At 41.9% G+C, this 18,185-nt stretch overlaps 1 protein-coding gene across 1 annotated transcript in view; it reads right to left on the bottom strand.

The window, feature by feature from the left end:
- Window positions 1–18,185, bottom strand: part of AFG1L (AFG1 like ATPase) — a 230,022-nt gene that overhangs the window by 20,715 nt on the left and 191,122 nt on the right. Inside the window, exons 9-10 of the mRNA XM_073627041.1 lie at window positions 17,983–18,053; window positions 17,626–17,726 (exon numbers count right to left, since the gene is read on the bottom strand). Of these exons, the coding sequence (XP_073483142.1) occupies window positions 17,626–17,726; window positions 17,983–18,053 (172 nt within the window). The remainder of the gene's footprint in view (window positions 1–17,625; window positions 17,727–17,982; window positions 18,054–18,185) is intronic.

Raw genomic sequence — 18,185 nt, 5'->3', positions numbered from 1 at the left:
CAATTCATTCCAAAATCCAAAGAGAAAGCAACAAACAAATGTTCTGAGAATTTTCATACAAATTAACCTAAGACCTTTTTTTACCATGAATTTTGAAATTCTATCCATCTATGGCCTGCTTTACTCTAGAAATGTTTCTTTATAGAAGAAAGCTACCAGCTGAGACATGATTTACATGGCAATAAGAAAGCAACCTTGTGAGTAAGGGTGGAAACTGATGGGCTTAAAGACTTGTTTTTAAAGTGCCAAGAGAACCAGATTCAAATTCTATGCAGTCAAAGGTGGTTGCACAGGAGGGTGTTACATGATATACACCCTGTACAATCTTTATCAAAAGAAGGCCAGATTATTTCCAGGGGTGAAAATGTCTTTCATCACAACAGGTGAAGAACCCTATGCCTTCCAAGAGCAATGGTAGACCTGGATCGAGGTAAACTTCCTAGCTTAAAACAGCATGGGAATTACTGATTCAGAAAAGAATCTTCTATCTTTCAGGATCTGGGCTTTAACTGCCATGCCATTAAACCCCTTTGGGTGTCTGCCAGGAGTCTGATCAGGTCAGAGTACCACATCCACTTGGGCCAATTCAGAGCTATGAGTATTCCCGAATTGCCCTCCATCTTGATTCTGTGGAGCAGATGAAAAGGAGTTTGCAAGGGGGAAAGGCATAGATCAGTTTTTACTGATCCCAGAGAGTTACCAGAACATCCACTTCTTTTACCAGAGGATCTCGGTATCTGGAAAAGAACCTCTGAATCGGCTGTTGAACTTGAAAGCCAGGAGGTCCACTTCTGGGTGTCCTTCCCACGTTTGACACAGGTCCTAAAGCAATTCCTGTAGTAGGGACCATTCTCCCAGGTCCAGACATTGCCTCCAAACGACAAAGTCTGCCTGGCATATGAATGGCAGACAAGGCTTGAATGTTAAGTTTTGCCTAGGCTAAGTCTTTTTCTACTTCTCTTGCAACAGCAAGACTTCTGTTTCCTCCCTAGTGGTTGATATACACGATTGCAGTGGTGTTCAGTGACTGAATCCAGATCGAATGACCCTTCAGCCGCAGGACCACTGTTGTGGGGACAACCAAACTGCTTGGAGCACTAGCACGTCGGTCAGAAAATGGGATTCTTCTAGCATTCACGTTTCTAACAACAGGGGATCTCAGACGGACTAACTGGCTGGCATCTGTTGTGAGGATCTTCTCAGACACCAGGAGGAAGGATTTCTTTAACTTCAGAGCTAGATTCTTGAGCCACCAGACCAGGGATTACCTTATCTTTGGGGTCAGGTAGATTGATTTGTCTACAGACTGAACTATTGTGTCCCATGACAACAAAATGTGGAGTTGTTGAGTTTGCTCACTGGAAATGAAGTGAGCAAAAGGTGCTGCCTCATTACCATCAAGTACAGAAATTGCATGCAGAATTGTATCGATTCAGAGGGCTTTGGTCCTGTAGAGGTCTGAGTGTGGAGAGCCACAAGCTTTCCTTGGCTCCAGGAAAAGATCCAGATACTCCAAGCAATGTACCAGTTCCAGCACTGATGTCTGAAAGTTCAGGATCCCACTGAACTATTTTAAAGTGGTATTAAACTGAAAAGCCAAAATTTATTATAATGCAGCTTACTGTTTCTGAGATGTGATGGCTGCATTCATTTTCTTTATTAAGCTTTCTTACTTTTATTTTCACCTATGAGTCTGGCAGTAAGTGTTTTTTTCTCTATAAAACAAGCTGCCCTGCAGATGTAGTAGTTTCAGAATTGAGACAAACCATTGTCGGAGGTGTTTACAATCATCAGCTTTTATTTATGTAAAACCTTTACCCCAAAAGGGAAAAAAATGTTGCTGTAACTACTTCTAAAGTATTAGGCTAGGTTCTTATTATGGCATGTTGGGAACACGTGCAAAATAGCGTGTGTTCCTAACGCACAAGAGAAACGCGCTGCTCTTTAGCAGCTACCAGGCGATGCCATTAGTTCTTAATGGCACCCACATGCATTGGTAATGCCCGTGTTTTCATGTGCACAATCGCATTGGTGCCACACCACCATGCGGTTCCGCACGGCATCATTTTAAAAAAGGGTCAGGGACTTCTTTTCCTGCATTTCTGAGGGTAGGGCAGCCCATTGAAAGAAATGGGCTGCCCTACCCACAGTAAGCAGGTCACACACATGTGAACTAAGCCCTAGCTGGCATTTGACCTCAATTTGTTAGTGTATTAAACCTGCTAGTGTATCCAACATTCCCTTTCCTCCAGACTGACAACGCTGCTGTCCAGCAGCAGCAGGGTTTCTCTGTGCTTCTCTATCCAGAGTGTAGGCACCCTAATAAAGGAGGTGTGTTTCTGACCAGATCACCAAGTGAAAACAAAATGAAAAAAGCCTGAAAAGATGACTAATGCAGCCACCACATCTAATGATTGATAAGTTGCAATAAAATAGGATTTTTATAACAGCTTACCTGTAAAATCATTTTCTTTGAAGTACATGACGGGACACAGAGCCATAGTAGTTACTATGTGGGTTATAGGCCACCTTTAGGTGATGGACACTGGCACGCCCTAAGACAAAAAGTGTACTTCAAAGAAAAGGATTTTACAGGTAAGCTGTTATAAAAATCCTATTTTCTTATCGTATATCATGGGACACAGAGCCATAGTAGTTACTATGTGGATGTCCCATAGCAATGCCAACTGAAGGGAGGGAGACACAACAAAAGTAGAGCACCAGAGACTAGAGGACTTATACTGCAGCCTGCAGTACACTACGCCCAAAGGCGATATCCTCATAACCTTTTACATCTACTTGATAGAATCTGGTAAATGTATGGACTAAAGACCAAGTTGCGGCTTTGCAGATCTGAGCCATGGAGGCTTGGTGATGCACTGCCCAAGAAGCACTAACAGCCCCAGTGGAGTGCGCTTTAATATGAAAAGTAGGAATTTTCCCTTTTAAACCATAAGCTTGAACAATCACTTGACTAATCCATTTAGAAATAGTAGATTTTGATGCTGCCTGTCCTCTTTTAGGACCATCTGGCAATACAAACAAAACATCTGTTTTACGAATCTGAGCGGTCATTTTCAAATAGACCTTGACCGCTCTCACCACATCAAGAGAATGTAGTGACTTTTCTTCCACAGAACGAGGTTCTGGAAAAAATCAAGGCAGAACAATATCCTGGTTTAAATGAAAACCTGACACTACCTTTGGTAGGAAATTAGGATGAGGCCGCAATACAACCTTATCCTTATGAATAATCAAATATGGCTCTTTACAAGAAAGAGCAGCCAACTCTGATACTCTACTTGCAGAAGATATGGCAACCAAGAAAATTATTTTCCTTGTCAAGAGGACCAAGGAAATATCTCGAATTGGCTCAAAAGGCTGTTTTTGTAAAGCCAACAGGACTAAATTTAAGTCCCAAGGGTTCAGGGGTGATTTAACTGGAGGATTAATCCGCGTTACCCCCTGAATAAAGTTACGAACCAGAAGCAAGTGGTCGTTGAAACAATAACAATAAGGCTGACACTTGGCCCTTGATAGTACTCAAGGACAGCTTCATTTCTAATCCCATCTGTAGAAATTCAAGGATCCTACCTATGACATACTTTCTGGGGTGCCAACCCCTGGATTCACACCAGGAGACATATGCCTTCCAGACTCTATAGTATATGACTCTGGAGGCCGGTCTTTTAGAATGTGGGTCTCAATCGCCAAACCATTAAATTTAGCGTTTGTAAGGTAGGATGGAATACCGGACCTTGCGAGAGAAGGTCTGGCCACAGTGGTAGGGTCCAAGGGTCCCCTACCGTCATCTTTATGATCTCGGCAAACCAAGATCTCCTGGGCCACGCTGGGGCCACCAGAATCACCTCCTTCCCTTCTTGCTTGATCCTGCAAAAAAGACACAGAAACAGCAGAACAGGAGGGAATGCATAGATCAGTGAAAACTGATCCCACGCAAAGACCAAGGCATCTGTTCCGTATGCCATTGGATCCCTTGTCCTTGACATAAGGTTGTCGATCTTGTTGTTGAACCTGGACGCAAACAGATCCACGTCCGGAACTCCCCATTTCTGACATATTGAGAGAAATATGTTGGGATGAAGGGACCATTCTCCCGGGAACAATTGTTGGCGACTTAAGTAGTCCGACTGCCAATTCTCTATCCCTGGAATGAAGATTGCTGATAGGCAAGGAATGTTGCAGAAGATATGGCAACCAAGAAAATTATTTTCCTTGTCAAGAGGACCAAGGAAATATCTCGAATTGGCTCAAAAAAAACATTGTCGGAGGTGTTTACAATCATCAGCCTTTATTTATGTAAAACCTTTACCCCAAAAGGGAAAAAAATATATAAACAGGTCTTTTAAGGACTGAGATACTCCAATCGCTGCCAGGGCAGGTTGAACGACTGAACCTGCCAGCGCAATATAGTTTTTAAAAAGGAACTTTTTATCTGTTGGATCCTTTAACATATGAGCATTGTCTACTGGACAAGTCAGATTTTTATTTACAGATGATATAGCAGCATCAATTGCTGGAATTCCCCATTTCTTATTAAACTCTTCCTCCATAGGATAAAGTATTGAAAACTTTTTTGGTGGAAAAAAACGTTTATCTGTTTATCTCCCACTCAGAATACATTAGCTTCCTTAGCCATGAATGGATAGGAAAAGAATTAACAGATTGGGGAGGCTTTAGTGAGCCCAAACCAGAAGTGGGATCATCGACCGACTGCGTTATTGGCAGTAAAAATGTGGAGCGGACCAATTTAGTGAGAGACTGTACCAACAATCTTTCCTGCGAACCTGACACTTCCGTATCAGGTTCTTCAGAAGAGGAGACTTCAGCCTCTTCCTGGTCCTTTAAAAGGAATTCATACTCTCTTGCTCCTTTCAGCAAGAGGGTCCTGAGCAATGGACGGGGACCTGCTGCGATTAGTCCCACTTTGGGATGCAATTAAAGCATCAATTTTTTGCTCCAAGCTTAAAATGGTTGAAGAAAAAACCTCATTAGTAATATACATAGGGGCTGCAGTGTTAAGAGCAGCTGCAACACTTGCCCCTCCTGATGGCTCACTCTGACCAGCCATATTACTCTCAGGGGAGGATGACATATTTTTGTGATGGTTCTAGGCTTCCGGGTGACTGTAGTAGTCCTTTTCGAGTCCTTTTTTGAGGTATTTTTCACCCCCCTTCTGACCATAGCCCGATGCACAAAGCAGAGGTACTACCAGAAGGAATGCATCTACTGCTTGAACAATAGTCCAGCCCTGTCGCCGCTATTAATGCTCAGCCTGATGCAGTAGTGAATGTGTCAAAAGGAATGCCTGTGTGACCAAACCTCTTATACGCCACCTTTGCTCTTGTGTCCCTCCTGCAGCATGTAACAGCACAAATAGTGCCTTTTTAACATACCTTCCCACGCTGGACGTTGGAGGACGCCAACGCCGCGCTAAGCCCCGCCCCCCGTCACCTATGGCCCTTCCTCTCTTTTTTTTTTAAACTTGTGGTGCACTTTCCCCGAGCAGAGGGGAAGAAAAAACAGCATAGGGGGGCGTCTGGTGGGGAGAGGGAACCCCCCCAGACTTACCGGAGGTCTGCTGCTTGGCTGGAGGATGAAGACTGCTGCTTCCCAGACACAACGTGGGCTTTCTGACAAGCATGAGACAGTAAGTGCTCAATACAGCCCCCAGTGGTGACACATAGGCATGACAACACTTACTAAATTTAAAGGAGAGATTTCATAAGAAAAATTTTAAAAATTTCTTAGAAGACTCCACTTACCTTTCCCGCCGCAAGGTTTTCTGTGGTAAACCAACAGACCCAATCTTCACCCTTCACAGTGGGTTCCGTTAAACCTTCTGGAGCTAGGGATCCTCGAGGAAACTCACAATCCTGGACCTGTAATAGCACCACCACCAGTAAAAACTTTATGGCCTTAATACCAAAAAGTACTGGATCCCGGGGTCCAGCTCTGTAAAGAGAAGCGTTACAGGCAAGACCTTGTTTCTTCGGATATGAGGCCCATTCAATTCGGCCAAAAAGACACTTTGAATGGATCCGGCTGCATGGGAGGCCCCAGCAAGGATTACTCCAGAGGAGCTCAGCACAGCACATCTTTACTCATGACCAACACCTTAGACACTGGCGAAAAAACTGAGGTACTTCCAGTACTGGGAGGGGTTATATAGGGAGTGCACTTTTTGTCTTAGGGCGTGCCAGTGTCCATCACCTGAAGGTGGCCTATAACCCACATAGTAACTACTATGGCTCTGTGTCCCGTGATGTATGATAAGAAATTACATTTTTGGTTTTAGTACCACTAATGTCTGGACTGTCCACATCACATTGTTAATTAGAATCTGTTGCAATTGTTTGCTCAATAAGAGATTATCCAGATATCCCAAGGATATTGGGAATGCCCAAGGAACATAGCATAGCTAGCACAGGGGCCAGTACCTTGGTAAACACTCAGGGTGCAGATAGTAGAACAAATGGTAGGGCCACACTTCAGAGCCAAGATGGGATGAAAACCCCTTTTTTATTTTGGAACTGTAAAAATGTTGGAGTAAAAACGCTGAAATCTTTCTGTTATGGCAATAACTCTTTGATCCAAAAGCTCTGCAAGAGCAGCACGGAGGTCCAGTTACACCACTCATAGAATCTCTGCAGGGACATGCAGAACTCCTACTTTCTGAATCTTTGCCAGGACTTCCAATAGTACTCGCAGAATCCCTTCTAAGACTTCCAATGGTACTTGCAGAATTCTTGCCAGGATTTCCAGTGATAACTTGCAGAATTTCTACCAGGACTTCCAGTGACCCCTCAATTGGCATTAGGCATGTCCTCTGACCAAAGGGATATTTAAGCTCCAGCTTCTGAACTGGTTAATCCTGTGTGTTATCGCCAGCTACCCTTGTGTAAAGAGCTATAATACTTTCTTGTGAGACTGACCCACTGTTGCCAACCCTGATTTACCTGTCTGAGCCCAACTACTCTCTCATTACCACCTGCCAAGACCATTGTCTAGACTTAACTATTCTTTTGCTTGCTGCCTGCCTTTGCTCCCTGCCTGGACCAGACAATTCTCTTGCCTGCCACCCATTGCATTGGCAGCAGCAAGGAGTAACCAAAGCATATATATATTGCGAACAACAGCAATGGCAGGAAGATGCTTCCTCATGCTCAAAAGCAAAAGAGACTAGGTCATACCAGAGGCTGTGCCGTGGATCTGCACTTGAAAAGTGCTCTGCAGCTAATACATTATACAAAGGTCTTGAATGCACCACAAGCAAACCACATTCCAGGCAAGGCCTACAATCTTCAATTAATTGATGTCCAGGTATGACATCTAAAGCTATTGTTGAGTATATGCCAATCCAGAAAGCAGCATAAAAATTCCAGCTCAAGCAGCGTGTAGATTAGCTCCTTTTAGAATAAAAAAAATATTTTATGATAATAAAATGGCAAACAAAATGGTTTTACATTTCCCAGTAAAGAAAATACATCTATCCTCACAGGGCACAAGCAAAAAAATAGGCATGCTGTGGGAGGAGGAGTGGGAGGAGTTATATAACATGTCTGGTCACTGTTTTTTGTTTTGCATGTAGGTGTAATTCATTACAATCCAATTGTCTCAGAATCCTGAATCCTTAATGAACGAGAAAGAAATTTGTTTTTCAGTTATATTTTACATGGCACCAAAACAACCACAGCAGTAACATTTTACCAAAAACTTGGTCAAAAACATAGAGGTTTAATGGCTCTTTAAAATTTACTGCATTGTGCCGGAAACCATTTTTTATGATGGGACAAGATGTTTTGCATGACAGGAACAACTATCATGCTGCAAATATAGGTACATTCCATTCCTGCTTTCCTTTTTGTTTTGTTTGTTTGATATGGAAGGAAGCAAGGAATTAAACTACATAGGGAAGGGTAAATAAAGAATCTATTGGGAATGGGACTTTAAAGGTACTTCATGTATATACAAAGAAACAATTGCTATAATAAAATATACATTGTTTATTCAAAAACAGATATACACATTAAATGACATATTAAAAATATATGCAACTGCAGTTACAATCATGGTCCTGGGTGTGCACACCTATCTAAACCCTGACCTAATGTGAAAAACTGGAGTTGCATGTACATAGTTCCTGCGTCCTAGAATTTCAACATGTTTCGCCGGATCGGCTTCATCAGGAAAAGGATGAAGGTATTCAGGTGCTATATATTAAAACCAATGATTTGTATAGAGCCTTAGGTGTATAAACAGAAAACAAAATTAGAATTAACTTATAACAGTACACAGACAAAATTCATTTTTTATTTGTAGTGAGCACAATGTTGATATTGTAAATAAATAGTACAAAAAAAAAAACACAAACACACACAACCTCCGTACCTTGATGGATCCCGGAGTGTGCACGGCCGGGAGAGGGGAGCGGGAGAAAAAGGGGGGAAAGGAGTCACAAACCCCTATCGCCTGGGCCCCAGACCAGCTCCTAAAGTGCCAGAATTCCCATAGAGGGGGATGTGGACTTCAATTAGAAGAACAAAAAAGCAGTGCAGCAGTATCTGCAACAAACAATACATCAAAATAAAAATAAAATACAAAAAAGTATACATAGAAAAAAGTATTCTCACCTTAAAATGACTGATGCCTTAGTCAATCCCGTCTTTAGTAAACGCATGAATTGAAATAGTGCATGGGGAGTGGCAGGAAGGCAAAAAGCCACATTGCCAGAAGTGGAAAAAAGGTTGAGGGCAGTCTCTGCAACATGAAAAATATATTATTTGAATCAATATAAAATCTCTCAAGCCACCAAGTGAGACTATAAGGGGGGGGGGGGGGGAGACAACCCACGCATATACACAGTACTTATCAATGCTCAATTCATATAAACAGGTAGTCATCAAGTATGTACAATAGTGTCACAAACATTATTTAATTTGAATTTCATTTACTGCCCAACGAATGGGCGGCCAGTGACACCAACTCATAAGTAACAGCTAGACCGGTATCGGGGCACACATACATGGGGCCATTGGAGGTCCCAAAAACAGATAGCGTAAAAAGCACCAAAGAGAATGGAGACTAGATGGATTTACACGTTACAGGCCACCCGATTCCCAGGCCTGAATGAGGGGATCAGCTACAAGCCCTTCTTATGAATTGTGTCCCCTCGAGATGAGGTAGGCTTTTGTTTACAAGTAAATCTCCTGTATCTTGAACCGTGCTGACCACAGTTTCTCCAATCCATTCTCTTTGGTGCTTTTTACGCCATCTCTTTTGATACTGTGTATATGCGTGGGTTGTCTCCCCCCGCCCCTTTTTTGTCGCACTGCTGCTTCGCCTGGGTTCTGTCCTGTTCCTGTCTTTTGACTCCCGTACGGACGCCCAAGGGTGTGCATTGAGAGCAGCAATGTGCCCCTTGGGGTGACGCTGTCCCGATGCATGCCTGCCCTGAAGTGCTCTGTCTTTCACGGCTTCCCGGCTGTTTGTTACATCTGCGGGGTTTGTATTTTTGCCCTGTTTGACGGAAACCGGATATGGTCATCATTTCCGGTTTCCGGGTGTCAGTCCGTGCTGCTTGCACCTCCCCTTTGCGTCCGCGGGGTGTCAATGGGGCGTGACGTCATGCGCCATTTTTGGCGCCGGGGGGGTATTTAAACCTCAGATTGTGCAGATGGTTTCAGATACGGCCCGGGAACTCATGGGACTTCATGGCGGGGATTTTGTGAGGTAACTTTTTCATTCTGGCATCAGAACTCCTTATAGTCTCACTTGGTGGCTTGAGAGATTTTATATTGATTCAGATATATTTTTCATGTTGCAGAGGCTGCCCTCAACCTTTTTTCCACTTCTGGCAATGTGGCTTTTTGCCTTCCTGCCACTCCCCATGCACTTTTTCAATTCATGCGTTTACTAAAGGCAGGATTGACTAAGGCATCAGTCATTTTAAGGTGAGAATACTTTTTTTTATGTATACTTCTTGATATTATGAGATGCAGGCTGGGCGCCCTTTGTAGAAGATAATGTCTGATAGACGCTTATATGTCTCATTAGCTGTGTAGATAATGTGAAGTTTACCATATGGAGTGAATTCACTTATGCTGTTAATTATTGCTCTGTCCGCATGAGTCCCGGGCGTGTACGTCGACTTATTCATTTATAGAGATATGAGAGTGTGGTGAGTACGGTTCATTTACAGTTGGTTATGGACCGATGTCTCCCCTACCCTCGAGCTGTTTTTTGTATTTAATTTTTATTTTGATGTATTGTTTGTTGCAGATAGTGCTGCACTGCTTTTTTTGTTTGATCTAATTGAAGACCACATCCCCCTCTACGGGAAGTCTGACACTTTAGGAGCTGGTCTGGGGCCCAGGCGATAGGGGTGTGTGACTCCTTTCCCCCCTTTTTCTCCCATCCCCTCTCCCAGCCGTGCACACTCCGGGATCCATCAAGGTACGGAGGTTGTGTGTGTTTGTGTGGGGTTTTTTTTAACTATTTATTTACAATATCAACATTGGGCTCATTACAAATAAAAAATGAATTTTGTCTATGTACTGTTATAAGTTAATTAATTCTAATTTTGTTTTCTGTTTATACACCTAAGGCTCTATACAAATCATTGGTTTTAATTTATAGCACCTGAATACCTTCGTCCTTTTCCTGATGAAGCCGATCCGGCGAAACATGTCGAAATTCTAGGACGCAGGAACTATCTACATGCAACTCCAGTTTTTCTCATTAGGTCAGGGTTTAGATAGGTGTGCACACCCAGGACCATGATTGTAACTGCAGTTGCATATATTTTTAATATGTCATTTAATGTGTCTATCTGTTTTTTTTTTTTTAAAACAATGATTTTTATTTAGTTTTTCTGCATACAAAAAAAAAAGGGGGTGAACAGCGTATATCGTGCATCAACAGGTAACATAGACTGTGATAAAGATAATTACACCACCATTTGTGGTGGAGTCATCCTCACAAATCCATGTACATTTCCGTTTTGTTTTTATTCCCCCCCCCCCCTCATTTTATTTTATGCATATTATCCGTTGAACCTCCAAACACAACCTAGGAGAAGGAAATGCATTTGTCTATACAAGTAAGAAGAATATTAATACATGGTAACGCTCCATAGGTCGACTATAAAGCGGTTGATTCATATGTACTGTCTAGCTTACTTATTGTAATTTTCGTCTATTCAGGTCAATACCTAGACCAGCCTTTCAACCCATTAATTGGGCTCTCGCGCATGCCCCCCGCCTCCTCGAGGCGTCAGGGGCCCCGCGATGTCATACTTTCTAGTAAAAGAAATGAAAGCGAGGTAAGAGAAAGGGAAAGAAAATGCAGTAGTCAGAGAACTGCCAATGAAAGAGAGAGAAAAAAAAAAGGGGGAGGGAGAGGTGAGTAAAGAGGGGAGGTAGATAGTGGGGAGGTGGGGTGGATGCACTCCTACAAGGTGTAAAATGTTTCACTTACTAAGCGTCTTATGAACTTGTAAGATACCTAATCCAGGGTTCCCATATGTTATTGAACCCAGAGATCTTATCCTTCAAAATTGCCGAAAGGCGTTTATTCATCATTATCCACGAGAGTTTTGCTTTTAATAAGTAAAAGGGAACTGAGCAGGACTTCCAAGACTTCGCTATCGAAATTCTGGCCGCCACAAATATAAATGCTATGAGTCTACGCATTGGTTTTGATGCCCCCTCTACTGGGTGTCCCAACAGCGCGTGCAGAGGTGATTTAAGTAGGTTCACTTGCGTGAGGGAATAAATGAGGTTGTATGTACGTATCCAAAATCTCCTCACTTTAGGGCATGTCCACCAAGTGTGGAACATGGTGCCATCTGTATTACATCCTCTAAAGCACCGGGGGGACACCCCTGGAACGAAAGTCGCTATCCTTTCCGTGACCATGTACCATCGCATCAATACTTTATAGTTCGCCTCTATCAAAGAGGTATTAATAATCAATTTAGATGCATTTTGTATTATTTTGCTCCATTCTTCTGGTGATAGGACTGTGTCCATATCTTGTTCCCATTTCTGCATGTAAAATAGTTTTTGGGAGGTCGAGGCCAAGATGTTATATATCAGTGATATGTGACCAGTGTGCCTATCGAAAGTCCTGCAGAGATTTTCCATTTAGGAAAAAGTAGTGAGATCTGAGGTGCGATTCAGTGTCGCCAAAAAATGTGCTGTGTGTAACGGAAAAGTTCCGAATTTGGAAGGTCTTATTTTTCCCGTAAGGAGATTTTCGATAAAGCACCTCTATGAACCTAGAAGTCTGCTATGCGCATCAGACCCTTGTTGGTCCACCACAAGAAATTTTTGGGGTGGAGACCCGGGGTGAACATAGCGTTTCCAAATAACGGGGCTAGGGGGGGGTATGCTGGGACTTGAACTTGTAAGTGGTTGCCAGTCGATCCCACAACTCTAATGAGAATGACAAGCTTGGGCATAAGATTACCGGCCTATCTTTCGCCTTCATCCACATAGAATGACTAATCTCTTTGTCAGGATATGGAGAGGATTCAATCGACATCCAGAGAGGTTTAGACTGTTGTGTGTGGAATCTAATTAATTGGGACATTTGTGCCGCCTGAAAGTATTTAAGTAAATCAGGCATTCCCAGGCCCCCTTTCAATTTTGGGGTATATAGTGTTTGCACGTGCAAACAGAGAAAACTACAGTTTTGTCTTTATGTGGAGACACAGTACGTTGAATGTCACTGGATGGATATTGAGCCAAATAACCAAAGGGCGGACTAACAGGTTGCAAAACCATTGAACCATCTGGTGGCCACACACGGAGAAAAGCCGCTGATTCTTTTGGAAGTGGACCAGGTTGATTAGCTGATTGTGGATATCAGGAGAGTTTGATCCCTATAACTTGGGGTCCATCGTGTTCAGACGTTTTTAACTTCCACATGGAAAAAGCACCCCGGTGAAGCACCCCCAGGATCTCTTCTCCAGTGTATCATTGGGATCTCCTCTCCATTGCTAGTGGGCAGCTTTTAAATCTGTTTGACTCATCCACATACGCTGTTTTGGGTCCCAACCTTCTGGTAAGCCTCCATTCATATGGGTGGTGGTAGCTGCACAAGTGTAGTTTTTCACGATAAATCCCTGAGAAGGCCTCCAAGACCGTTTATCTTCCTTTGGTTTTCATCATCCATACCATTGCTATTGGGCAATAAATGCTTGTGTTGACCTATGTAGCATATGCTATTTTTAGGTCCAAAATCCATGGTATGCCCTCATTATTTTGGGGACTGTCTGATCACTATTTTAGTTATATATCCACGTGGTGATTTCATTATTTTTTTCATAAAAAGATGGACTTTGATTTATTGATAAATGGACATTTATGAGAATTTTATACGTTGATATTCACATTTATTATTTCACTTATTCATTATTTATAGCGCTGCACTTATTTATATATTTTATGGTTTACAGCAAAAATTCTATTTGCAGTGTTAGCGGCTTATACGTTTGAGTTAGCGCAAAGTTATTTTGTTTTTTCGGTATATAGTGTTCGCCTGTTCACCCTAGGTCTCTTGTGTCCCCAAATATAATCCAACAACCTATTCTGGAATTTCTGCATGTCTTTTCTTATTATCGCTATCGGAAGAGTCCTGAATAAATATAGCACCTTTGGCAAAACATTCATTTTTACCAAGTACAGCCTACCAAGCCATGACGGAGGGTTATTAGACCAATTTTTGAGATCTTCTAGTATTTTCTTAAATAGGGGGGGTAATTATGTCTATATAGGGTTGTCAGGGTAGGAGTCAAGTGAATACCCAAATACGGTAAGGTCTCCCTTTGCCATTTAAATGGGAAGGATTGTTGCAGGGCTTGAATTATATGTGTCTGTAAGGAGATCCCAAGTGCCTGAGATTTAGAGTGATTTACTTTGAGTCCCGTGAATTCTGTAAAATGTCTCAGTACTACCTGTAAGCTGGGCAGGGAGGTGATCGGGGATGAAAGAAGTAGTAGTATATCATCCGCGAACAGTGCGCACTTGTGTTCACGATCGCCACAGCGCACTCCCAATATATTCTGGTGTTCACGAATTTTGATGGCCAGCGGCTCTAGGGCCAAAATAAATAATAAGGGGGACAAGGGGCAGCCCTGTCTGGTACCTCTAAGTATGTTTATGTTTTGGGATTGATGGCCTTTAATTACAAGATTTGCCGTAGGGTCGCTATAGATTGTTTTAAGTGTGGTCAGGAATTGCGGTCCAAACCCGTATTTTCTTAGGATAAAGAAAAGATAGTCCCAGGATAGTGAATCAAATGCTTTGTGTAGGTCTAATGAGACCAATAATGCCCCTCTCCGGCCCCCTCCATCCCAGCCCGAGTTCAAAGCAGATATGATGTCAATGATGCGTCTGGTCTGGTCCGGGGCCTGTCTATGTGGAACAAATCCTGTCTGGTCGGGGGTGTATGTATTTTGATATAAACGAGTTCATGCGGATTGTCAATATTTTTGTCAGTATTTTAAGATCAACGTTAATCAACGATATAGGGCGGTAGTTCGTACAGTCTCCGTGGTCTTTATTTGGCTTAGGGATAACATGTATGAAGGCCTTGTTTTCGTGAAGTGGCAAAGGGGACCCTTTTCTTAATGAACTGTAAAAAGAGCAAAGGTGTGGAACCAGAATTTCCGCGAATTTGCGGTAGTAGTGGCCCGAAAATCCATCAGGGCCCGGTGATTTCGACGGGTTCAGGGATTTTATAGCTTCCGCCACTTCATTCGCTGTAAACTCTGCCTCCATCACCTCCGTATGCTCATTAGATAGTGTAGGGAGCGGTATATCTTTTAGAAATTCTTCTACCTTGTCCTCGCAAAAGTTTTTTTTAGGAGAGTCGTAAAGTTCTAAAAAAAACTTATAAAATTCCTGTAATATAAGCTGGGGGTTTTGTGTCACTTGTCCGGTCTGTAATCTTAATTTGGGGAGCGCGGGATTGTATGGTCTGGGGTTAAGTTTTCTTGCTAATAGTCTGTTGGGTTTATCTCCCATTGTGTAATAGCGATGTTTAGCCCATCTTACATATTTTCTGCTTTTGTAGTGAGACTCAAGTTTAATGCTGTTCTGGCTATGTCTATCTTGTTCCTCAAGTCTGTGTGTGGGTCGGATTTTTGTTAGCGCATGAATCTGTACAACTCTTCCTCTTGTTGTTGGATATCTTGTGTGCGTTCCCTTTTGACCTTAGTAGCTAACTGTATTAATTTGCCACGTATGGTAGCCTTGTGGGCTGCCCATATCATCTCTGGGGAGGATGTTGAGGAATTATTGTCTTGAAAATATTGTTGTATAGCTTTTTCCACTTCTGTGATTATTATAGGATCGCTCAATAGCGACTCGTTCAATCGCCAAGACGACTGATGTGGCTTAGACCAGAGGTCTGTTAAAGTGACTTGAACCGCTGAGTGATCCGACCACACAATGGGTGTTATTTTAGTCACCGAGATATATGGTAACAGGGAAGACAGCGTAAAGAGATGGTCAATGCGTGAGAATGTTTTGTGGACATGCGAGTAGAACGTGAAATCACGAACTGTGGGATGAGCGTCCCTCCAGAGATCTATAAGATCATGGCTGTGTAATAAGCGTGCTAACGTATTGCTTTGTTTAGGAGTATGTTTCAAGATCGCTTTTCGGGGGTCTGATTTATCTAGAATCTGGTCCAGGGAGGTATTACTGTCTCCACCTAGCATCACATGTCCCACTAAGTGGGGTGTTATAACTTCCAGCATAGTTTGAAAAAAGTTTATCTGACCGACATTGGGGGCGTAGTAGGAGAGAAATGTGACCACACTCTCGTCAATCTTACCAGTGACCATAATGTAACGGCCCTCTCTGTCTCTTATCACATTAGTGGGAGTAAAGGGGACCCGTTTGGCAAAGCATATAGCTACTCCTCTTTTTTTGTCCGGTCCGTTAGACAAGAAAACTGTCGGATATCTTGCACTGAGTGTCTATCTGTTTTTGAATAAACAATGTATATTTTATTATAGCAATTGTTTCTTTGTATATATATGAAGTACCTTTAAAGTCCCATTCCCAATAGATTCTTTATTTACCCTTCCCTATGTAGTTTAATTCCTTGCTTCCTTCCATATCAAACAAACAAAACAAAAAGGAAAGCAGGAATGGAATGTACCTATATTTGCAGCATGATAGTTGTTCCTGTCATGCAAAACATCTCGTCCCATCATAAAAAATGGTTTCCGGCACAATGCAGTAAATTTTAAAGAGCCATTAAACCTCTATGTTTTTGACCAAGTTTTTGGTAAAATGTTACTGCTGTGGTTGTTTTGGTGCCTTGTAAAATATAACTGAAAAACAAATTTTTTTCTCGTTCATTAAGGATTCAGGATTCTGAGACAATTGGATTGTAATGAATTACACCTACATGCAAAACAAAACACAGTGACCAGACATGTTATATAACTCCTCCCACTCCTCCTCCCACAGCATGCCTATTTTTTTGCTTGTGCCCTGTGAGGATAGATGTATTTTCTTTACTGGGAAAAGTTAAACCGTTTTGTTTGCCATTTTATTATCATAACATAATTTTTTTATCCTAAAAGGAGCTAATCTACGCGTTGCTTGAGCTGGAATTTTTATGCTGCTTTCCAGATTGGCATATACTCAACAATAGCTTTAGATGTCATACCTGGACATCAATTAATTGAAGATTGTAGGCCTTGCCTGGAATGTGGTTTGCTTGTGGTGTGCACACCCAGGACCATGATTGTAACTGCAGTTGCATATATTTTTATTATGTCATTTAATGTGTCTATCTGTTTTTGAATAAACGATTTATATTTTATTATAGCAATTGTTTCTTTGTATATATATATATGAAGTACCTTTAAAGTCCCATTCCCAACAGATTCTTTCTTTACCATTTTTTCTGGGATGTTGGTACATGTGTATTATATATATTTCTCTGTTTGGTGCTGGCCTCTTTCCATATATATCTAGTACATACGGAAGGGAATAAGTTGAAAGGAAATAAATAGAAGAGAGGAAAAAAAAGGGGCGGGGGAATTCTGTAAAAAGGAGTGTGTGTGTGATGGCAGGAGGGGTGGTCCTTGGTGGGGGGGGTCTCCTTGGTGGGTGTCTGCGTACGTGCGTGTGTGTGAATGAAGCAGTTCCTATAAAAACTCCTAACCTTTCTCTAAGGGGACATACCATTGCTGTGTTCTTAGAAAGAAAACATGTTCTGGTATTCTTACAAGGAAGTAAACCTTAACAACACAGTTCTTTCTCATACTTCATATACTGAAGTCAAAATCTTTTTCCATTTAACAGTTTTTTCAGAAAAAAAAATGTCAACTTTGCCAATTTGTTTCATGTTAATGGCCCTTTACCAAAGCCAAAAGTGTCGTTTGGCACTAATGACATTAAAATAGGAGATTCTCATACAATAATTGTACTGTGCAGTGAATAATGTGGGTGTGCTGCTGCTTGCAAATAGGCTTTTGTTCACTGTTTAAGAAAAACATGGTCGGAGAATGCAAAAAACAAAACTCTTGGAAAAACAGAGGGGGTGTTAACTTGTTTATAGTTGCTGGGCACTTACACGGTCACAGAGTTCCTCAAATGTGCAGTCAGCAATGGATCCACAGGCTTTGCTCAGCTTCAGCTCCCTGCCCTGCACTTTCAGAATCCTTGGTCTTGTTACTATGGAAACAGGAACAAAAGCTCAGTCTTGTCTGGATAATTACCCTAAAATTCATCCCTTACAGCTAGGAAATGCAAAGCTTGATGAATAATAGCACATGATTCAACACATAAATTAGACAAAATGCTGATACAATGACTGCCACTTGAGTGTGGCATCAACCCATAGACAGCAATGGAACTTATTAATTGGTCAGTGGAGATTGAGCATTGTGTTTTAAATGCGTTCTTTTTTAAGAGAAATTAACTTACGTACCATCATTTTGTTTCTGAGCCAGCTCATCAAACAACTTATCCATGACAGCCTCCACATCAGCTTCACTTGTGCTACAGAAAAAAGAAGAATAGCATGTGAAATTAATAACACTCAAAGCCAGCATCCAACAGCTGCCTTGGACTGCTTAGCCTCCTGTCCATACACCTATACATGTATATTCAAAGGGAAAAGGATGTTATGTT

The sequence above is a fragment of the Aquarana catesbeiana genome, linkage group LG04 (assembly GCF_042186555.1).
Source record: "Aquarana catesbeiana isolate 2022-GZ linkage group LG04, ASM4218655v1, whole genome shotgun sequence".
Taxonomy (NCBI): Eukaryota; Metazoa; Chordata; class Amphibia; order Anura; family Ranidae; genus Aquarana; species Aquarana catesbeiana.
Note: the sequence above shows the minus strand (reverse complement) of the source record. Positions and strands in the feature narration are given on the sequence as shown.